The sequence below is a fragment of the Chrysochloris asiatica genome, unplaced genomic scaffold (genome assembly GCF_000296735.1).
Source record: "Chrysochloris asiatica unplaced genomic scaffold, ChrAsi1.0 scaffold00138, whole genome shotgun sequence".
NCBI classification, from domain to species: domain Eukaryota; kingdom Metazoa; phylum Chordata; class Mammalia; order Afrosoricida; family Chrysochloridae; genus Chrysochloris; species Chrysochloris asiatica.
In genome coordinates this window covers 1,726,868-1,749,952 of record NW_006408656.1, presented here as the reverse complement: position 1 = coordinate 1,749,952, position 23,085 = coordinate 1,726,868, and the positions used below count along the sequence as shown (strand labels likewise).

Genomic DNA, 23,085 nt, shown 5'->3' with positions numbered 1-23,085 from the left:
CTCTCTCTCTCTCTCTCTCTCTCTCTCTCTCTCTCTCTCTCTCTCTCTCTCTCTCGCCTGTCTTCATGTCGTGGATTGATGAACGCGAATCGCGTGTAAGCGCCGCCACCGCCGGGAGTCTGAGGAATTCGCCTGGGCTGTTAAAGGAAAGAGCTAAGTGAGAGAGCGCGAGCTCTACCTACCGACAGTGAAGAGAGAGCCGCCGCCGCCGCCGCCGCCCGCCGCCGCCGCCCGCGCCCCAGACCCAGGAGCTCAGCACAGAGGCGCCCCCCACCTGCCCAGCCCCCAGCCCACCAGTCCAGGGGCACCAGACGGCCTGGGGTTCGGTCCCGGGGGGAGGGGAGTTTCGGGGGTACCGGGCGGGGGAGTCGTGAGCCAGAGGGGAGGGGGCCGCGGGTTTTCATGTGCCCAGCATGAGCTCCTACTTCGTCAACCCCCTGTTCTCCAAATACAAAGGCGGCGAGTCCCTGGAACCGGCCTATTACGACTGCCGGTTCCCTCAGAGCGTGGGCAGGAGCCATGCGCTGGTGTACGGGCCCGGCGGCTCGGCGCCCGGCTTCCAGCACGCCTCGCACCACGTCCAAGACTTCTTCCACCACGGCACCTCGGGCATCTCCAACTCGGGCTACCAGCAGAACCCGTGCTCGCTGAGCTGCCACGGAGACGCTTCCAAATTCTATGGCTACGAGGCGCTCCCCAGACAGTCCCTTTATGGGGCTCAGCAAGAGGCGAGCGTGGTGCAATATCCCGACTGTAAATCCTCCGCCAACACTAACAGTAGCGAAGGACAAGGCCACTTAAATCAAAACTCGTCTCCCAGCCTCATGTTTCCATGGATGAGACCCCACGGTGAGAAGCCTTTTCTCTTTCCCCCTTGGTCTCCCGCGCTCCGGGGTCTTCCCCCCTCCTCCCTCGCCTCCTTTTTGTCTGCCTTCGCTTTCCCTCCTGGCTTTGGGGTCTCTCCTGCTTCTCCACCCCACCCCCACCTCACCCTGTGCCTGGGTGGGTTTCTCCAGGTTGGGAAGGTGCGGCTGGGGATGGATCGTGGGGCTCCTAGGACATTTGGGGGACTGGAGTGAAGGTGGGGGAGAAAGGTGGTGGCTGGGTGTAAAGGGTTAAAAACCGTTTTCTCCATCTGTCTCCCTCTTTTTTTCTGTCTCTCCCTTTCCCCATCTCTAAAGTCAAAGTAGAGGACATTGTTGGGAAGGGGCCCCAGCACCTTTCTTTGGAGAAAATTAGTTATCCACTGGGCAGAGCCTGAGTCCAGGGTAGTATCCAGACTTTTTTGGGGTGAAGGAACACCTCTGTTTCCTCCTCTTCACTGAGTCAGAGAGTGGCAAGAGCCCAGTGACAGGTGTTCTGGCTCTTTGGGGTACCCACTGCCCCCTCTCAGAGACTAGCTTGAGGGCCACTACCCCTACTTTGCTTTACTTCTCTCCAGTTGGAGAGAAGACAAGGAGCAGAGAGGAAGAAAAAAGAGTGCTTGGAAGGAGAGGCCATGCAGATTAGGGGGCTCCGAGGTTCAGAGGACCCTGGCAAAGCTTCCTCCAATCAAGGGCTTGTAGGGTCTCCCTGAGACCCTCAAAAGGAACTCAGGTCATGAGCCCCCTTCAAGGGCAGCACTCCGTGGCCCAATTTCGAAGTAAAAGGGGAAAGGAGAAAGAGACAAGTTCCAGCGGGTATGGCCAGTGATTTATTTGCTGGTCTCCAGTTAGCCATCAGGCAGAGCAGTGATACATTCCAAGAGATCAATTATTTTTCTTATTGGAAACGCATTAGGCAGAGAGGTGAGGAAGGGGCAGTGAGCAGTGTCCCCTTCTTCTTTACCCTCAGCTTTTTTTCTTTCTTTCTTTTGGAAATACTCTGTTCCAAGCCCTGTTATCCAAATGCTACCCTGCACTTGTAAACAAAGCTGCAAGGGCCAGTTCCCTGGGATTGCAGGCCTAGGGAACTCTGCAGGGCTCTCCTGGCCCCTGCTACCCCCCCAGTTTCCAGACAGACCCCAGCCTCTGTCTCCACCCTCATCCTGCCTCCCAAGGTGAAGCCAAACCAAAACAATCCCCCAAACTTTCCTGCCCTTGCCTGCTTTCCACCCTCTTCTTTTCTGAAGGAGGGAGGGGAACTCAGAGAGAGAACTTTAGGGAAACCCGAACACCCACCCAAACATAACCAAACTGGGGTTCTGTTCTGCCAGCTCCGGGGCGGCGCAGCGGACGGCAAACTTACAGCCGGTATCAGACCTTGGAACTAGAAAAGGAGTTTCTCTTTAACCCTTATTTGACACGAAAGCGCCGGATTGAAGTCTCTCATGCCCTGGGACTGACCGAGAGACAAGTGAAGATCTGGTTCCAGAATAGAAGGATGAAGTGGAAAAAGGAGAACAACAAGGATAAACTTCCTGGAGCCCGAGATGAGGAGAAAGCAGAGGAAGAAGGAAATGAGGAAGAGGAGAAAGAAGAGGAGGAAAAGGAAGAAAATAAGGACTAAGCAAAAAAAAAAGAGAGAGAGATTTTCCCCCTTTTAGCAACTCCCTTGAAGTTTTGTTTTATGGTAGCGGATAAATTGAGAAGTTTACGACTGTCATTTGCTTTTATAGAGAATAGAATGACACTCACAACTCTAACTACCTGTCAGATACTTGCAGCTCTGGTTTTATTACCTTTGGACTTCCCCTGCTCTTTATTTGTCTGGGGGCTGAATGGGGGAGACCAAGACACAGCGAAAAAGAAAAGTTCGGATTCTGTCTCAGTCCTTGCCCCCAACACACACACTTGCCCCTACCCCCACCCTTGTGAGTCCTTCCTGGATTTTAAGGTTTGAGACCTGGCCTCTAGCCTCCTACCCCCTCATCCCCTTCTTGCCACACTCCTACCTCCTCCCTTTTTCTCTAGTATTTATTTTGGAGAGGAGCCCCCTTAAAATGCTGAAGAGCACCCGTGGCTTTGTTTTGATGCTAGGATTCGCTTATTAAATTTACTTCTTCTTTCTTTTTTTTTTTTTAAAGAAAGGGAAGGAGAAAAAGAAGAAAGTCAAGGAAATATTACAAAGAAATAAGAAAATGATAGCAAGGAATATCTCCCCACGGGGCTTCCCGCTTTGAATGACATGCTTGACTTTCTTTAGGAATCTGATGAAAACCTGAAGGAGACAGGTCTCTCCACTCCCCCCACCCCCCTTTTAAGGGGGTAGATAGGAGACAGTAGTCTCCTCTCAAATCCTACCTAGCCATCCCATGGTCACTTGGGCCCAAGCCTTCCTCTCTTTTGCTATCTGATTTCTGTTCTGTTGGACCCACTTCCTCTGAGCTGCATTAGTATTTGTGCTCAGAAATCACCATAATCATGAATAATAATAATAATAATAATAATACTGATAATAAATCTTTAACATACTACCTAAAGGGAACCTGCAATAATCTTGAGGGAAAAAAAAAAAGAGAGAGAGAAAAATCCTAATACAGGAGAAAAAAAAATGAAAAAATTTAAAATTAAAAAAAAAAAAGGAAGAAACCTATCAACGTATTTTATCTATAGAAAGAAATCCTGCTTTGAGAGTATTCGTAATGCAGTTTTGTTGTCGTTTGTTGCTGCTTATTTCACTAAGAAAAACCCAACAACTGAGACTGCCTAGCCCGCTGGTCCTGTGCGCTTTTATTGTGCTTCTAACCCCAGTAGAGTAGAACGAAATTGCACTGAATGTATAGTTAACTCTCTGTCTTGAATTCTCTGTTTATGCAATGTGCTCGAAAGAAAAAAAAAAAAAAAACGTTAAAAATATATCTATAATAATTTTTGGTCATTTGTCTTTATGTCCAGCTATGAATGTAGATTTTGTGTCCCAACAGCCCTGTTCCTGGTCCAAGTACTTTGTATTGTATACGTGAGTCATAATAAAATTTAAAAAAAGGAGAAAAACATATTTGAAGCTGGAATGACTTGTCTTCTCTCTGTTGCCCATTCCGTCCGTCTCTACCCTTTGCTATTCTGTCTCTACTCTAGAAAAGGCCTCCTCCATGGTCTGACTTTGGGGTGAGGGGAAACTCATGTGAAGAGTGTCCTGTGAGTTGAGATGGCAGACTGGGCTGGGAGGGCAGGTGAAAAGGAGAAGGAGTAGGAGAAGCCTGTTCAATTCAGTGCTGGGGAAAGGAGGAGTATATCAGTTTGTTCTTGGGGAAACCTTGGCTCCAAACAAAGTGGGTTTCTCAATGACAGGGCCTCAATGAGAAGAAAGCTTATACCCTCCTCCTCCTCCTCAGCTCTGAGCTGGGCCCAGACAAAGAATCTGTCCTATAACCCTCCTGAAAGCTAGGAGTTTTTCTTCCAAGGGCTGAGGATGAAGCAGTAGGGGCCTTTCTGATCTCCACAGTCTCTGGGTATCCAGTGCCTAGTCCTAGAATGGTGAATAGGGTTCAAAGCAGCTGACCTGTCTAGAGGGTTTGAGGATGCCTAAAGGTGAGGAATCCTAAGAGTGAAATCCAGGAGATTTAAGACTGAGGGTGAAAAGAGGATAAGGGAAAGGTAAATGAGTTGATGAACCAGCCAGCCTAGGACCAAATCCTAAAACATGGCCCGTACAGAGCCATCACTGTCACCCAGTCAGAATGTCCACCCCTGTCCTTATTCCTGCTATTCTGAGCCAACCAGGGGTTTCACCTTGACAATTGGGTATCCTGCCCAGCCCTGCCCGCATAGTTCCTGCCATTGGCCTGGTGGGGAGGGGGAGGGTTGGCTACTGAGTGGACAATCCCCCATACAGACACACAAACACGCAACCACTACAGAGTCTGGGGAAACTCCACTGAACTCCTCATCCTCCAAAATAACGGTTGAAGGTTCAGGAGCCCAGGGGGCTAAAGGGTCTCTCACTTCTCTCTGGAGAGTCCTAAACAGAGAAATCTGTTTATGCCAATGAGATTCTGGTCAAATAATCCCAAATTCCAGAGATACACGTCGTCTGACTCAGCCAGGAAAGGGGGTAAGGGGAGGGGTGGGGATCTTTTGTTTTTAAAAACCAGACTCCCAAAGACTGAAATAATTTTGTGGCTAGATTTTTTTTTTTTCTTTTTCTGTATTTCTCCCTTGGTCAATGATTTCCCCAGACCTAGGCCCAGACAGACTTTTGTGTAATTTCACCCGGGAGAATCCGGGGGCTTCCTCACAAAGTGGACCTAAATAGGACTGGGTCAGGCGCGGCTGATAGAAAGGACACTTGCCATCCGCTGGAGGCTTCAGATTGGCATCGTAGGCTGCAGGCAACCGGGGACAGCTTTGAGCAGGAGCTCCCAGGAAATATTTTGGAACCTGGGGTCTGTGTTGTGAATGAGCGATAGCCAGGTAAGGCTACCCATCTGGGAGGCCTGAAGAGAGAACATTTCTCTCCAGTCCAAGGCCTTCCCACGGGCGTCGCCTCTAGAATCCAAGGGCCGGCGGAGCTGTTTCATTTTTAAATGCGGGATTACCACTGCTGCTAATAAAAATATCTGCTTCAGTATCCAAGGGGAGCGAACCCTGGAACCCTACATTAAGTGGCTCTAGTGGGCCTCACCGTTATTTTCCCACACCGACTGTCCCATTCATCCCTGGCCCTGCTCAGCAATGCCCGTGGCCCCAAGTCCGGCGCGTCGGAGGGCGGGGTGCGTCTGACGCCCTGCATCGCTGGAGATGCGGCTTCAGGGGAGCCAAGCAAATGAACCCCAACCACCCTCTCTTGAAGCACCCGTTTCCCCGCCCCTTCTGCCCACAGCCTCCGTTTTCTCGTTTGGAGAGAAAGGAGGTAAAAACCTGTTTTATGAGGGAACGTAATTGCGAGCGGGATGCGCTGTCTTTGGAAACGCGTCCTCCCAAATGCTCCCGCCATCCCATTACCGGAATGGGGATCATTCGGCTGCAGCAGATAGGACTTTCTCCCATTCTTCACTTTTTTATTAGCCAATCAAAGTGGCTTCCGAAAGCTATTTGTGATTTGTGAAAAATAGTATCTTTAAAAGTGCTGAGTTGAAGCATCTCGCTCATTTCGCCTAGAATTTATTATTCTAATCTCAACCGCAGAGACAGAATAACGCAGCTATTAAGTTTGGGGGCAAATTCGTTTCTCTGTATATATATATTTTTTATTCCTTGGCATTTTCTCTCGCTCCTGCTCCCTCATTGCAGAGGCCGCGGGAGTCGGAGGCCTGATGAGATCTGGAGCCAAGGAAGGTAGTGAGCATCCTGAAGGATTCTTTGGGAGGACTCCGGTGGGAAAGAGCATTGGCCTCCCCAGCCTTGCCTTCCCCAAATGAGGTGCCCCGCCCGGCGACTGCCTACTGGCTGGGGAAAGTTACCTCGTCCCCAGTTAGAGCTGTGCCAATTAGGTTGTGCCACAGACTAGAAGTAAAATTTCCGGTGAGTTGCCCGCAGAGCTGTCCCATTCTCCCCACTGCCCATTGTGAAAAGCCGGGCCAACGCTTCCTCCTCGTAATTTTTAACTACCTGTTATAAAATTTATGGGTGGGTTTGTAAAAGGAACGAGGTCCCTGCATCCGGCTGAGGGAACAGCTTCCCTAACTGTGGAGGAAGTTTGGGGAGGGGTGAGGGATTCTCTGTTGTTGGGGTGGGAACACCTACTCATTGAAGTCCCTTGCCCATGCGATGCCAAAGCTCAGGCCACTGGGCTGATACCCTTTAGCAAATAGTCTCTATGAGGAATTAATTTATTCTGAGCTCCCTCATACTGAATTCACCACCAAAATTAGGGGTCTGGAATAGCGGGGTGTTCAGAACTTTAGCACGAAATGCAACTCAAGGCAAGAAAAGGTTCATTTTTCAGGGCCTGGGAGAGAGAGGTCCCAGCGGCCCAGAAACTGAAGTAAATCTTTTTTTTTTTTTTGTCTGAAAAAAGGCAGGCGGGTATAGGCAACCTGGAAAAACCAAAAAGATTTCGAGCTGTCTAGGAACCCCAAAGGAAAAAGAAATATAACCAAGATTTGGGGCTTTAATTTATTTCTAATTCTAAAATGATTGGGAGTGATTTGCTGTTTGAATTTAGGAAATGAGGAGACACAATATTGAGGACCGTCGTGGGGAGAATTAAATGCTCTCTGAAAAAGGAACCTGGGGATGAGGGGTGCTTTGGGGGTCCTGGAGGCTGCCTCCAATTCTCACCCCTTGCGCTGCCTTTACAGGACTACTTGGAGCCGCTCTAGCCCTCTCTGCTCGCCAGACCACGGCCAGGTCAGGCTTGGTTGGTAGGCTGCAAGCGCTCTGACCCTCCCATTGCCATCTGGGGTGGGGTGAAATGCTGCAGGGACATCCTGGTCTTGAGGATGTTGTTCTCATCCTAGAAAAAAAGATAAGGGTACAGAGAGTATCCCTTCTCAGTCCCTCCACCCTAGCAGTCAGCACTGCCCCCAATGCTACAGACCTTTGCAAAGCTTATGTTCCCCCAGATTCAACCTATGTCCTCAATTTATTTATATATTTATATACACACACACACACACACACACATATATATGTATGTATGTATGTATGTATACAATTCAGCACGAGGAGTGGCAACCGACCCCCATGCCAAAATTATTCCTTTCCTCCTTCTAAGCTTCTCCCTGCCCTCTCCGTCCTCGATTGGAGCGGCGCGGCCAGTGGGGAGTGGGCCGTGGGTGGGGGTCTGGTGGGGGCCTGGGGGCCGGGGGATGCTCCCTCTCCAAGAGAATTGGGTAAACATGGCGACCGCGGAGCCCATTTGCACACGCTACACAAATGCATCGCATTCCCGGTTGTTTGCAGAAAATTTACAGCTGAGTAATAAAAGTTTACGATCGACTCACAAGTTGGATTGGCCACAAGAAGTCATGTGGATTCCATCCATGAACGTGAACTTTTTATTGTGGTTTGTCCGTTCGGAGCGCTCCGCAGAACAGTCCTCCCTGTAAGAGCCTAACCATTGCCAGGGAAACCTGCGCTGGGCGCTCCCTTCATTACTATTTTTTTTTAATTAATCTGATTAATAATTATCCCCCCTCTTTAATTTTTTCCTTCCCAGATGGAGTTGCCGGAAGCTGGGGGCATCTGGGGAGGGTATGAGGGGGAGAGGCAGGAGTTGAGGGAATCTCTCTCCGTTCCCGTCCCTCTAGCCCCCAAAGGGGCAGGAGGAATGCGGGAACAGGAGTTGAGTTAGGGAGCTTCAATGCCTCCGCCCCTCCCCTCTCCCAGGCTCTCCCTCCTGCCCCCTTCTTGCAACTCTTTTAATTCGATTTGGCTTTTTGATGATTAGACTCTTTTTTATTTTAAAATTTATATAAAGTATACGTGTGTGTGTGTGTGTGTGGAGCTGAGACAGGCTCGGCAACGCCACAGAATGAGGAAAAAGGAGAAAGAGAGAGAGTAGGAGAGAGAGAGAGGCAGAGAGGGAGAGGGAGAATGACAGCAGCGCCCGGTAAGTGTTTCCTTATTGGTTCAAATATGTAACTAATGGTCCGTAGCTGGGTGGCGGTTTCAGGATAAAGACAGCAGCGGCTTGTCTTGGTTGGAGAGGAAAGGGGGCTGGCGGGAGGGTGGGCGCGTGGGCAATTGTGGGGTGGGGGAGTGGGAGAAAGGGAAAAGAGGTTAAACTAGAATACTGGGGCAGGGGTGCGAGAGGGTGTGGGGGTGGAGGTGGAATGTGTTATTCTGGTGTCACTGTGCGCCGAAGTTGGGGGTTAGAGGCAGGAGGACTGTGTCTCTGGGGCTCAAGGCCGCAGTTCTGGGCGCTGGCCCTCTGCCCGATGCTCACGGTGTGGTGTCCTTGGTACCTGTTTATTATAGATCTGTGGCCTTTGACTAATGGGATTGGGTCGGAGAGGACCCAGAAACTTAAACTCCAGGGCTAAAGAGAGAACCTGTAGTCTGTGTCCATTGACCCTGCAGCAAAGTCAGTCCCCGAACCCGCAAACAAACTTTCCAGTGCCCCCTCCCTGCTCTGCAGCCCCCTCCCTCCCGGAGAGCGCAACCGAGAGAACTCACACATGCGCAGTGCGGACCCTGGGCCGAGCCGCAGAGCAGGAAGCCAGCGCTGCTAGGCGGGCGGCGGTGCTTGTTAATTGGCAATTAGGGGGGAGGCTGGTGGCTGGTGCGCGTCAGCGAAGAAGAGAGCGTCTGCCCACCCCCTTTGCCCGCCCCCACCCGGGCTGGGGAAAGAGGGGAGGTGCCCAGTACTGCGGGTTGAGGCGTGGGGGTGGGGGATGCGTTACTCAAAAGCCATCTTGTGCTTGGAGAAACGGGGCCTTCCCTCCCCAGACCCGGCGCCCCCCCCCCGCGCCCCAAACCGCAGCCACTCCCAACAGGGATGGCCACGGGACTGCTTCCTCTGCGTCGCCCGGCCGCTTTGGGCAGGGACCTGTCCTGTCTGGGGTGGAGGTGCGCGCTGGGGAGGCCTCAGGCTGGGCGGGGACAGGCCCAGGCCTCGCTGGTGGGGCCTCCCGGTTGCGTGAAGGCCATGAGGACTCCTGGGGCTCCTGGCTCATGGGGTAGGGACTTCAGAATTGGGCGGCTTGGAAGGTCCTGGGCGCTCGGGATCCTCCTAATAATTGGTGCTAATGGAGTGTTGTATAGCCTTAACCCAACACATATGGTTTCATAACACAGTGTCTTAATTTCTTCCAAATGTACGTGGCCCTGAATGTGTTGCTGTTTGATATATGACCCCGCCCTGCTCCCCTGCCTGGGTCCTATATGTGTGAGCTTCTGTTTATAAAAGGGCGACGCACACACGTAAACGCTTACACACCCAGGCAGGCACACTTCAGAGCCCGGGGAGCGGGCGGGGCGCGGGGGGTGGGGGGAACTCTTATTCCTGGGGAGGTTCAAGAGTCGCGCTCACCTCTGTGTGATCCAAGCCTCCCCCAGTCCTCTCCCGGAGGCGCGACTGGGCTCCTATGCCTAGTCCCAATGGGGGAGGGGATCACTCCTCGGTTTCCTGTTTAAACCCTGACCGGTCGCCTTGTGTGTGTGGGGGGGGGCGGGGGGAGGAGAAAGAGATGGGAAAAAAAACCAAAACACGTTTTTATCAAATTCGTAACAATATATAGTTCTGCTTCATTCAAATCAAACCCCTTGGACAGTGAATCTTCCCTCCCTCCCCTTACAGCTTCCTTCTCCTCCTCTCCTGCCCCCCCAAAATTCCCCTTTCGTAGCCGACATAAAGGCCTCTGAGGTATTCTCCCCGGGGAAAAAATGGCATTTTCTCTCCCCCTTCCCGCCCCCACCCCCAATAGGACTTGTGTGTAGGCAGAGGCGTCTGCCGAGGGGCTAATTTCGCGTTCCTTGTTTACGATCGAGAAAAGCGCTTGGCTCTCCCCAAATGGGCCCAGCCCGCCGTCTGCTCCGGCTGCTGCGAGCTCTACCGCCGCTCCAGCGCGGCCCAGGGGCTGATGCTCTGGGGGAGCCAATCCGCGGACGGCCGGGACCCCAAGAGTCTGTGGGACCTAAAGAAGGGCAAGGGAATACGGTGGGACAGTTGGAGAGGCCCCCGCAGGGAGGCCCGGAAAATAGGAGCCTTTCTCCAGGCATAAAGTGGGAACCGCTGACCGGTGAGGCCTCTATTTCTCTCTTTTGCTGTTTTTGTTCACCCCCACCCACTCGGATGTCCACACTGACGGGTGTAGGTGTAGGGGGGGGCGCACAAATTTCCTTTGTTCACCCAGATGGGAAGTAGTTTCCTTAGAGGAACACTCAGGCCAGTGGGGATTCACCTGGGATATTATATTAGAGGGGCCCCCCTCCCTTCGGAGGGGCGGGCCTGGGAGAGGCTAGGGTATTTCTGCGTGTGCAGGGATCTAACTGAATATGCTGACGGTGAAATTTCGGGGTGCTAGGGTTCGAGGTTAAGGGGTTAACAGCGTCTTCCTGAGGCATCAAATCATATTTTTATTCATTGATTTTCTGTCCTTTCCTGACTTTTCTGCCCCTCAACCCCCCATCTTACTTGGCACCGTCACCCCCAGACCTATCCTCCGGAGATAGGAGACATAGCAGCAGTAATTCGTCCAGGTTTTCCAGGTTTCCAGTCTGGGCCCAAACACCAGCCCTCTGCTTCCCATTACTTTCACTTTTCTTTCTCTTCCTTCTCTCCCTTCTCTGGTGGATGCTCAAACAGAAGCAATGAGCCCGGGGCCGCCAGTGGCAACCCCAGCCTCCTTTCAGGCCACAGTCCTTGTAGATATAATCCTTACTACAGGCCAAGGCTGCTGTGATAGTCTAATAATATCCAGGGTAGCTGAGAATAGAATCTGGCTCAAAGACTCTGCACAGGCATGGCTGGAGCTGGGCAGAGATACTCAACTTTCTGCTCAGGTCCTGGCAATACTCCTGGAGCCCAAGAGCCCAGCATTGCTCTATGAACCCTCTCTGTAGGCACTGAAGGCCTACCCTTATGGGCTTTGTCAGCTCTGCCCTTCATTGTATTTCATGTGTTGGTTCATAACTAAGAAGAAATGGGCAGAATAAAACCCTTTCTCACTCTGATCTGACGGTTGTGATCTTCATGGAGAATGCAACTTTTCTTGGAGAAGGTGATTTTGTTGGTCTGGTTGATATGTTTAGAAAGCAGGCTCTGTAGCTTTATGTATTTATTATATACAGGCTCAAATGTACAGTCTAAGACTTATGCATGAATATATACAGATTTGTATTTCCTTCAGTGGTTAATTGTATATTACCATAACTATATTCACTCAAACACCGTTGTTTTATGTGCATGGGAAATTTTGTTAGCCTTCCATAGATGCAAGTGGGCTCCTGGAGACCCTGAGTCCACCAAAGGAGACCATTCTGTGTATGCTTTGCTGGAAATATGTATGTGTTGTGATCTGAGGATGCGGGTTCCGGTAACCAATGGATGTCACAAAGGCTTTCTCAGACCTTATTCCTTTGCTGTCCAAGCAGCTGCGTTGAATAAATATCAAATACCTTCTGCTTTCTCTCCATGCCTCCCTTTAAGATTCCCCAACTCAGATATTGTTATGCCTGGGAAATGCAGTCTTATTATAAGTAAATTCTGTGGGAAACTCACTTGTGGGCACCCTGGACCAACCAGCAGTTCTGAGCAGTCAGGACTCGGGTCCTGGTGCTGGAAGTCTTCCTGAAGCGGTAAAGGGGATATTGGAGTGGTTAATAAGGTGGCCTCTGGGTAGTGGTCTGGGGGACCTGCTGACCAGGGGGCCTTGGAAAGGTTGTTGGACAAGGCAAGCCAGAGAGTGCGTTTCTGCCCTTGTGCGCCCTGGAGGGGCAAATTAGTAAGGTTCTCTAGATGCCCAGATCTGGTTACCGATGGGAGTAAGTTTTAATCCTCTCCACCACCTGAGTGAGGGTGAGTTGAGGCGAGGCGGGGAGAAGGCTGGCCACAACTGTGCAAGAGACGGAACTAGGCCAGCCGCTGTGGGCCTGGAGCGCTGTGTACGAACGAAGGTTGGGAATGAATTGGGTTCCCCCCCAACCTTTCTCCCTTCGGGGACCATGAAAAAACAAAGCAGAGGTGAAATATAAATGTCAGTGGAAAACCCCATAAAAGAAAGCAAGGCCAGAGCAGGACTGGAGGGGTTTTCCGCCTCTCCCTGGGAGATCAGGTTCCTCTCCGGGACTGCGTGTCTAGGCACGCTGCGGGAGCGAGGCGCGCAGCTCTCTTCCACCTTCACTCCTCCGGCACTGGGAGCAATCTCAACTTTCCGGTCTCCGCTACCGGGGAAGCTGGGGTGAGGATATCCCCAAACTGTGCCCTCACCCAGGCCCACACGTCCTCAGCCACGGTGCCCCAGCCGTCTCTGTTTATTGTGTCTGTGAGTTGTTTACTTGTTTTGTCTGCTGCCACCCTGCGTCAGAAACCCGCCAAACCAGCAAACTCGCCGGGAGAACAAAGTACAGCGCGATCCTGAACTCCCTCCCCTTTTCGGGCACCCCCTTCCCGCCTTTGCCTCCTCCCTCATTTTCCCTTTCAGAGGGAAGGAAGCAGAAATTGTCCTAAAATAAGGCAGTTGTTTATAGGGTCAGGGAAATCATGGGGACACCATAAACCTCCAGGCGCCTCTGTGGTGGAAAGTCTTATAGCAGCTCTCCCCTTGCCTTAACCTTTCTTCCTTCCCTCACAGCCATTGAGAAAGTTGAGCCTCCACCCCCACCCCACTCTCCACTCCTGTAGAAATCTTCCTGATTCACAGGTTGTTGGGTTTTAAATCAGGATCGTGTTGGCAGATTCATAAAGCTAGATAAAGCATGTCGCTCTCTCCCAATACTTTCCTCTCTTCAGTCCCCCAAAATAGCAGTGAATTTAAGCAAATCCTACAAAATTGAATTGCCCCTTTGCTAAAGATCCTATAAATCTCCAGTCCCACCAGGTGTAGAGTCAGAGAGGCCACTGTTTGCCCTTAATTTTGCTTCTGGCTATCAAATCTAAAAGAGTATCATCATTGAAGTAAGAGATATTCTTTCTACAATGAATTCCCCCTCCCCATTTCTCTCCCTCTTTTCGCCAGCACAGATTAAATGGTTCTTTCAGATCTGCAAACAATAAAGGATAAAATTATTTATAGGGAAATGAGGACGATGTTTCATTGTTGGCTTATTGTTGCAGAACATAATAACATTTTATTTTCAAGGGAGAGAAGTTAGACCAGGGGCAGAAGGGGGTAGGGCGAGGGAGTAAGTGGAAAGGCAGGGCAGCCCCAACTCTTGCTGTATATAACTTTATGACATTTACAATTTCCTCATGACAACTCACTGTGACGTCATAAATACCATGTTCTTGAATTTTACAATTCCCATAAACCTCCAAAGTGGGCTCAGGTAATGGTCTCTGTGAAGGGGTGTCACAAAAGCCAGGAAGGCTGGGGATCCTCTGGCTCAGTGCAGAGCAGCTCAGCCTCATTGCCTCTCCTTCCTCATCTGACACGCTCTTGAGGCCCCATTCTGGGGGCCAAGAAAATATTCTGGATTTTCATTTTTCCTCCTTGACCAAGCAGGGCCATTTGCCTTGTCCCTTGAAATGTACCTTCAGTTTCCCAGTGGGGATAAGAAGCTGTATTTGCAGATTCTCCAGGCACCCCTTCTTCATCTGATATTCAGCTGCTTGGAATAGAGATGGGAGACTTGGGGACCAAGCCCCCCCTAAAAACTAGAAATGATTTCTTCCAGGTGGAGCCGGAAGGGGGCTCAGTGCTGACTGCAATGGGACAGAGATGCTTGGGACTTAGTTTACTTTTTAACCCTAAGCCAGAAAAATTAATTGAGAAGCCAAACAAATGCTGGTATGAGGTGTGTGTTTGCTGATGGTAGCAGCAATTAAGTGGGGTAGCGGTAAGAGGAAGGTCAGGCAGAAATCTGGAAAGCAAAGCGAGAGGGAGGAGAGAAAATATGACAGTAATTAGCAGAACCTCTCCATATACCTTGTTTTCTGTTTAATTGCAAGTAAAGCAAAAGCTGTTTAGGCAGTCTCTGGACCTCTTAATTCAAAAAAAGAGTTGCCAGGGCAGGCCTCCTAGGTGTTGGGGCAGTTCTCAGTAGCTTAATATGCCCCATTCAGCCTCTCCTCCTTACCCCTCGTCCATTCAAATGGCCAGCCTAGACCCAGTCCCCATTTTCGAATTGAGTGTGCCAAACTTCACTTTTTCTCCAAATGTTTCCATGCCTGAACTTTGAAAGTAGAAGGAGCAGATTTTTTTCTAATGCAGTGTAAATATAGCATGTGTGCGCACACGCACGCACGCGCGCGCACACACACACACACACTCACTCCCAAAGCATACTCAAACAAGTCCCCCATTTGTATTTATGAGAATGGGGGATCTCTTGGGTTAGCCATGCTTTGGTGTCTCCAAGCAGACCCAGTTCCCTGCATTCAGAATATCTGGTGGACTGGGAGAGTCTATAGTGTTTTTACTCCAGGTTCCACAGAGAGAGATCAAAGGAACTTGTATACAAAATGCCAGGCGTGTTGTGGTTTTGTTTTTAATTTAAAATTTTAAATAAATCTAATCATAATCTAGTTGGGCCAACTGGGCAGTCACCCTAGAACAGCAAAGCCTTAGTCAAATAATGTGATTATGAGGTGAGCTGAGCAATTACTGAAACTCGGCTTTCTCTGTAAGAGGGATTCCAGCCCTCACCCAGTGGCACAAAGGGGGCTGGCTTGGCAATGGCTTGCTCACTGCTCTCCTGCTTTGGAAAATTGAGATTTGAGGGGGTGGGGTAGGGGAGAGAGGCAGCTGCAGTAGGTGGTCAAGCACCCAGGCCAATTGCTGGTCCCTGTGCAGCTTTTGTAGTCAGCAGCACCCACCAGCAGCCAGGAATACAGTGTGTGTATTTGTGTGCAAGGGTAGGTGAATTGCAAACATCCGCTCAGAGTTGGGGAATCTGGGGAGACAGAGATTTAACAGAGCACAGACTGAGGAGGACCTCTAGAAAACGTGGCCTGTCCCAAAATAAAAATGCCAAATCTCATCCCTCTCACTTCAGATACCTCTCCCTAAGAAATAAATACATTTCTCAGAACAGGGTGGGAAGCAAAGGTAGCTTGCACAAGGTGAGGCCTGCACAGGAACCTCATCAGGACCCGCATCCAGTCCCACCTACCCTCTCCTACAAGTTCCTAGTCTTTTCCTGGCTGGAATAGGGGTGCTTGACTCCCTTGGAGGAACCCCCAAGTGCCCAACCTGCACTGCAACCCTTAACCCTTGGGACCTAGGCCAGTGACTGCCTTCCACTTGAGGAGGGGAGGGGCAAGGTGCCTGTAGTAAGTTCCATTCCTATAATTAGTGCTCATGGAAAGCATGTGTTTTGGATTGGGGTGGTAACGGAAGCAGCATAGTGACAACTTTCCCCCTTTATTCCTTTTAATTTTTTGTTCTCTGACCTGATTTTAAATCCACTTAATTACAACTCTGAAATCGAAAGAAAATCCATTCTTACCTCCAAACCCCCTCAGAAAGCCTGATTCCCCATGTGGGGGGAGGGGACAGAGCAGCGCTGAGACCTGCGGGCCTAATGGGGGGCTTTGCTGATTTCTTTAGGCTTGTTTTATAGAAACAAAGAAAAAATTCTCCCCCCACCATCCTTTCCCAGGACTTGTGCATATTTACCGAGCTCAACTGCAGTTTTAATAAAACATCTGTTCTTGCTTCTGCTGATGAGTTTCCATAATTGTTTTCAGACAAATTTAACAGGAAAATATAAATATGTTTAGAAAATCTAAGTTCCAGCTTTCCCCCTATAGACAAACATTCTTTCACCAACAAAAGAAAATTAACATGAAATGGGGAAAAGAAAATATAATCCAAAAGAGGTAAGTTCGAGCTCATCTGACCAGTTGTCCCCCCTTGGAGCGAATCCTTCCAGCAAATTTCTGCTGCATAATTGCAGATATAACTGAATGGGAGCAGCTTCTTTCCCTGGGAATGGAAGATGATGGGGAGAGTGGATTGGAAATTAATTTTGAGGAATATCGTCTTTAAGCAGTGGGGGGGTTTACTTGCATTTCTGTTTCCCCTTCTTTTCCTTTCCAGCAAGCAGTTCTGCCTTTCTCCCCCAGCAGCTGGTTTCTGTTCATTATAAATCGGCGAGACCTTTCAGTCTCTGCCCTCTGTTTAGGGACGTAATAAAACACTTAACTTTCCGGAGCTGAGACTTACATTCTGCTCCTCAGGTCGCCCACCCTCACGCCCACAGTTTTTAGGCCCCAAAAGAGACTCTTACCAACTTTGGGGCCCCTAGCCTTTTAAAGCTTGGTTGAGGAAACCCAGGTATCCTAGATGGGGTCAGCCCCACAGGCCTCCCCAGAAGACCAGTCTTCTTTCCCACTCATAAAAGAGATTTAAAAATATATAGAAAATCAACACTCATTGAAAGTGAAACCTCATTAAGACATCCTATCTTCCATCATTCAATTTGTTGTATACTGCAACAGTTTAATATCTTGAAGGAAATATCACTGACATGATTGATCCCTCTAGCAATCCCTCTCTAAAATTGGGGGGAGGGGAGCAGTTACTCTCTCTTCTGGCCACTTCTACTTGTTATACTACTAAACTCCAGCAGAAAGATTGGAAACTCTGAAAGCGGCAAAGGCAACTTGTGTCCTGGGGTGCACTGACTTGTCCCCCAGATCAGCCTCCAGGGTCCTCCCCTCCTACTTGTCTCTTCCCCTACCTTGTGCCCTCCAGGGGGCCTGGAGCCCCAGCCAGCTGTTGGAAACCTCTGCCCAGACACGCCATGGATTTGAGGACAGCTGGATTCTAGAGTGTAAAACAACTGGAGTTGGTGTCTGAGTGTATGGACCGCCATGTCACCCCAAAATGAAATAACTCATTTCATAATTCTTTTCTTAATTTAAGATCTCTCCTCTACCCTTTCACATTCATCTCCTTGGGCAAAAAAGAGCCTGTGGTTCAAGGGGGAAACCTTTTATTATTACAAGGGTCTTTCTCCTAGCCTTCTAAATACTAACAAATTTCCCTCCTTCCTGAAGGACTGGAACTATATTTTTAAAAACCAGCACAAATTGTCTGGCAGAAAGACTCAACTCCATAACGAGGTTCATGTATTAACTAACATGTTGTCTCGTTCAGCTCCTATACACTGTCTGCTTTGGGGTTCGGAACTTTATTTTTCCCCCCTAGCGACACTCCAGGGAAACCTTAACGTTACAGAAGATGAATAAACGAGTTTTTTTCCCAGCGTAGTCCCGTTTATGGCTTTATTGCTACCCATTGATTACTCTGCTTTGTTACACAGAAGGAAAAGATCATAAAATCCGGCGACATCCGGGTTCTTGTTATAGCCAGTCTTTTCCCCCCTACACACACACACACACCCAAAAAATGGTGAAAGGATAATATGAGCTTTCACTGCTCCCTGCGCACGCCGCCTCACCATTCCCTTCTTTGTCAACACTTCCAGCCTATGTCCTTATATCAAATTAAGTTTGGGTTAATCAGGAGAAAAACCTCATCTGCACACCTTCCGCCCTTCCGCCGTTTCAGTTCTCCACTGCGGCTCGGTCAGAAGCCTTGGACTCAGCTGCGTTTTGCTAGCCTTGCCTTTTCCTCAGGTGGAAAGAAAATGGGGGTAGGGGTTGCTAAGAGGCCTGATCACCTCCGAGGGTGGTTGGCAAATGAAGGAGAGCGCTCCAGGACCCATTTGCTGCTGTTTCCAAGCCCCAGAGCTCAGGTCCAGGGTGCCTCTCCTGACAGGGCAGTGAGTTAGGAGGGGCCAGGGGGCTTCCAACATGAGCAGGGGCTTGAGCCTGCAAGACCCTGACTGTCCATCAGAGCCCCACCAGCCTTCTCTTTCTGACTGGATTCTACCACCAGCCCTCTCTGGCTCCAAATCATAAATTCTCACCAACATAAACAGGAGTTGATGTCTAGAAGCCTCTCAGAGTTTTCTTTTCTTCCTTCCTTTCTCTCTCCCACCTTTTACTTCTTTGTCTCCCTTTTCCATTGTATTTTATACATTTTATCTTTTAGGCAAAATTATCGCAAGGCTTTATCTCAAAAGGAATACAGAGGAGGAGGCAAAGGGTAGCTAGGAGGCCGAGGCAAGCAGATAATCTGGCCCCTTTGCCCACAGCTCTGCCACTGTACCTTTAAAGTCTCACCTTCACTTCTTTACACCTAATTGTACCTCATTTCCCCTATACTATACCCAAGGCTCGCAGCCACACTCTGGATACCATGTTAATTTTTTTTCTTTCTTTTTTAATTATTAGAAAAATTACTGATTTAATGATGGGGACTTGTTTTATGAGTGTCAAACCAGGATCGCCTGTAGAATTTCTCAGGAACCCCCTAAACTGGAAAGGAGCTTCTCCCATGGAGAAGTCAGGATGTGATTTTAGAAGGGGGCAGATATAAAAGATGAAATCAGATGGAAAACAGAGATTTCTCTGGCCCTGTACACAACACAACAAAGTTAGCTGTGGCTGAAAGATTTCCTGGGATTGCAGCTTTCCTTATCTGGGCCCCCCTCCCCAGGCCCTGCAATGGGACATTCACCCTTCTTTCATCCTCAAATCAGTTCCCTTACACACACACACACACATATATGTATACATGTATAATATATATATATATGTATGTATATATTAAAGAAATTCAAGTCTTACTTTCAAAGCACATACTTAGTCTCAACTAGGGAATCAACAGAAGCAGAAGCGATTTTTTTCCCCCTTCTTGACATCTGGCTCGCGATTGGCTGGAAGGGGGTCAGCTGACTTTGTCATTTTGTCTGTCCTGGATTGGAGCCGTCCCTATAACCATCTAGTTCCGAGTACAAACTGGAGACAGAAATAAATATTAAAGAAATCATAGCCCGACCAGGTAAAGGCAAAGGGATGAATTCCTACTTCACTAACCCTTCCTTATCCTGCCACCTCGCCGGGGGCCAGGACGTCCTCCCCAACGTCGCCCTCAATTCCACCGCCTATGATCCAGTGAGGCATTTCTCGACCTATGGAGCGGCCGTTGCCCAGAACCGGATCTACTCGACTCCCTTTTATTCGCCACAGGAGAATGTCGTGTTCAGTTCCAGCCGGGGGCCGTATGACTATGGATCTAATTCCTTTTACCAAGAGAAAGACATGCTCTCAAACTGCAGACAAAACAACTTAGGACATAACACACAGACCTCAATCGCTCAGGATTTTAGCTCTGAGCAGGGCAGGACTGCGCCCCAGGACCAGAAAGCCAGTATCCAGATTTACCCCTGGATGCAGCGAATGAATTCGCACAGTGGTGAGTTTTACAGCTCCTAGATATAAATTAAATAAACTGAACTGGCTTTATGACCGGCTTCCCTAGAAGAACGGGCGGAGAGAGTTTTTTATGGCCCCATAAAAACAATCACGCTCGTCTCCTCGCTGACGCCGAGACAGGGCCCCCTCTTCTGCCCCCTCTACTCGCCTCCCGGCTTGCTTGCAGGGGCCTGGCCCCCTCGGCCCCTGATAGATTGGAGGGCTCCAAGGCGAGCTGAGGGGCAGGAACAGGGCAGGGGAGAGTGCAGGGAATGGGGGAGCCCCCCAAAGTGGAGTCAGGCTGAGGAGAAGGGAGGGGGAGAAGAGAGAGAAGTGTAGAGAAGTTTCCAAGGTGCTAAGGGAGGTGGGGAAGCCCAGTCCTTGAGAAATAGGGCCCTCCTCCTCAGTTTGGGGGATTTTTCAAAATTCAGCTTTTAGATTTGCAGCTGTCTGCCTGGTTCTTGCCTTCTCTTCTCCCCACCCCCCTTTTCATAGGACACATGCCTCCTAAACCTAAGGGGGAATGAATGAAGTTTGGGTCCTTACTGTACCCCAGTGGGGGTGGGGCAGGGCAAAGGGGATAAGGCTCGAGCCTCGAGGGGTGCCGTGAGCTGCTGGCCAAGTTGGGAGGGTCAGGACTTTGCTGGGCAAAATCATCTGCAGAAGATGCCTTGCTGATTGTTTTTAGTGTGTTTTGTGCCCGGATCTCTAGGGGTCGGCTACGGGGCGGACCGGAGGCGCGGCCGCCAGATCTACTCTCGGTACCAGACTCTGGAACTAGAGAAAGAATTTCACTTCAACCGCTACCTAACGCGTCGCCGGCGCATCGAGATCGCCAACGCTCTCTGCCTGACTGAGCGACAGATCAAAATCTGGTTCCAGAACCGCCGGATGAAGTGGAAAAAGGAATCTAATCTCACGTCCACGCTCTCAGGGGGCGGCGGAGGAACCGCGGCGGACAGCCTGGGCGGAAAAGAGGAAAAGCGGGAAGAGACAGAAGAAGAGAAGCAAAAAGAGTGACCAGGACTGTCCCTGCCACCCCTCTGTCCTCCTCCCTCGCTCCCTACAACTCCCTCCTTTATCACACACTCTGTATTTATCACTGGCACAATTGATGTGTTTTGACTCCGTAAAATAAAATTAGGGAGTTAAATGTGGACCTGAAAGTCAGCTCTGGACCCCCTCCCTCACTGCACAAACTCCCTTTAACCACGCGCCTCCACCTCGTTCCTTCGCTAGCTCGTTCTCGGCTTGTCTGCAGGCCCCTTCCCCCGCCCAGGCCTTGGGGGCTCATCCCTGAACCCCGCTTCAGACTCCACAAATCTCCCTCCAAAAGAGGACTTGGCCCCTCAGCCTCTCGGCGCCCCCCAGCCCCCGCCCCCCGCACAGAGGGCCAGCTCCCGGACCTCGGGGCCTCTGCTCCGTGGCCTCAGGGCCGGGCCTGGCAGCTTCTGAAGGCGAGAGGCCCAAGGAGGGCGTGCCTGGGCCCCACAGCAACCCCAGGGCCTCCCCGCAGCCCCTGCCCGGCCCCTCTGCCCTAGCAAATGCCCAGCCCAGGCGAATTGTATTTAAAGAATCCTGGGGGTCATTATGGCATCTTACAAACTGTGACCGTTTCTGTGTGAATATTTTTAGCTGTATTTGTGGTCTCTGTATTTATATTTATGTTTAGCACCGTCAGTGTTCCAATCCCATCTTAAAAAGCAAAGAAAAGAGGGAAAATGAAAAAAAGAGAGAGAGAGAGAGAGAAAAAAAATGAATGACGTTTGTTTAGCCAGTAGGAGAAAAAAAATAATAAATTAAAAAAAAAAAACAAAAACCTTGTTTTACCCTCCTGTATAAATCCGACCTCTGGATCCGTTCTCGAATATTTAATAAAACTGATATTATTTTTAAAAGTGGACATCGGGATTTCTGTTCTTTCGCTCGTCCGCCGGCCTCAGGGTGAAAGTTGGAGCAGACTCCTAGCGCTCCGGTGTTTGTCCGCCGCCTGCCTGCAAGCTCCCAGCCCCCTACACTCGCCTGTCCTGGTAGCCCGGTGCCGAGCCCTAGCCTTCCCATTCTCCTCAAGATTGCGTTGGGGAGCTGGGAGACCTTTCAGGGCTCCCAACGTGGAGCCACACACCCACCCCGCAAAAAAAAAAAAAAAAAGCCGCACAGGATTTCCTTTGGGGTGGGGGGAGTAAATCTCGGATAATTGGGTTGGGCTCCAGCTCCACACCGGTCTTTCTTCCTGTCTGTGGTAGCCCGGGAGTTTAGGTTTCTGAACCCGGAGGCCCAAAAGGCCAGGAAAAAAAAGAAGATTCGGGCACCAGGGTCGCCCCCAGCTCACATCCCGGAAGAGGGGAGCCGCACGAGCAGCGCCCCCGGCCGCGCCAGGCGGGCTGTTGCGAAACGTGGCGGAGGCGGAGAGCCGAAGGGAAAGAGAAGACTGCGCGATTCAAGCCCTTCGGCAGGGATTGAGCGATTCAAGGACATTTCGAGAAAGAAAGCCTGAAAATTGAGCTCTCGCCTGGTCTGGGACTCCTGACATGGCCAGGACAAAATTCCTCCTTCCTTTCCGCCCAATCCCAGCCTGTTTCCTCATTTTCTTCTTCCCTCAAACCAGGCGGGAGAGGAACGCAGCCGACCCCTAACCCTTTTCCAGCTTCGGCCTGCTCTCCCCAAGGCCAGTCAAAGAAACCTGAGTGGGCCTAGAAACAGGTAGTGATGCGAGCCTCCTGGAGGGAAAAATTTATCCGCTAGGGTTTTCTGGACCCGCTAGGGTTTTCTGGACCCTCCAGATCCCCTCCAGCGCCCCCTCCAGCGCCTCAGCCAGCAGGGCAGGGCGGTGGGGGGAGTGGAAGGAGGCTTTCTTCTAGCAGGGGCGGAGATTTCCTGGGTAGAGGCCGGAAGGAAAGAATAAGCAGAGGGGCTAGGGAAGGGGCAGAATGGCCTTGGAGACCCTGGCCACTGACTGACAAGGATGTCCAGGGCCTGCCCCTGCTTAGCCCCAGCTGATTCTTCTCCAACGAACTCAGAAATTACTCTCCTGTGGACCTTCTGAGTCCAGATGCCTGGAAAGACAGTCTTGCCCAGAGACCTTTACTCAAAGAGCACAAAACCGGCCTTCCCCACCCACCCACCCCGCCCAGCTCATATACTATTTGTGCAGGTTTGAATCTTGCTTGTCCGTGCCCTCATATACCTATTTTCTATCTGAAATACCTAGTATAGGTATCATATGAGGGTCATACACAGAGATGCAGAGCATTCTTCAGCCCATTGTGCCTGATTCTTTATACACATAGAGACAGAAAATTGCCCTGTTGCCACTCTGGAGTCCTTGGTGTGGTAACTCTACTTCACCTG

The 23,085-nt window shown here is 50.3% G+C and overlaps 3 protein-coding genes across 4 annotated transcripts in view; all 3 read left to right on the top strand.

The window, feature by feature from the left end:
* The first annotated feature begins 248 nt into the window (after positions 1 to 248).
* HOXC8 (homeobox C8) lies at positions 249 to 3,470 on the top strand. Its single transcript, XM_006869941.1, has 2 exons — positions 249 to 849; positions 2,195 to 3,470. The coding sequence occupies exons 1-2, from the start codon at positions 414 to 416 to the stop codon at positions 2,485 to 2,487; spliced, it is 729 nt and encodes a 242-aa protein (XP_006870003.1). The 5' UTR covers positions 249 to 413; the 3' UTR covers positions 2,488 to 3,470.
* Positions 3,471 to 7,855: 4,385 nt separating this feature from the next.
* HOXC6 (homeobox C6) lies at positions 7,856 to 21,632 on the top strand. 2 transcript variants are annotated; one of them, XM_006869937.1, is made up of 3 exons: positions 7,856 to 8,415; positions 19,390 to 19,735; positions 20,447 to 21,632. In XM_006869937.1, exons 2-3 carry the CDS (start codon positions 19,582 to 19,584, stop codon positions 20,752 to 20,754), a joined length of 462 nt encoding a protein of 153 aa, XP_006869999.1. In that variant the 5' UTR covers positions 7,856 to 8,415; positions 19,390 to 19,581; the 3' UTR covers positions 20,755 to 21,632. The 2 variants fall into 2 exon arrangements, with proteins under 2 accessions (XP_006869999.1, XP_006869998.1); XM_006869936.1 differs by lacking the exon at positions 7,856 to 8,415 and having other exon boundaries at positions 19,224 to 19,735.
* Positions 7,856 to 23,085, top strand: part of HOXC4 (homeobox C4) — a 38,759-nt gene continuing 23,529 nt past the window's right edge. The window contains exon 1 of the mRNA XM_006869939.1: positions 7,856 to 8,415. The gene's annotated coding sequence lies outside the window, so the exon portion shown is untranslated. The remainder of the gene's footprint in view (positions 8,416 to 23,085) is intronic.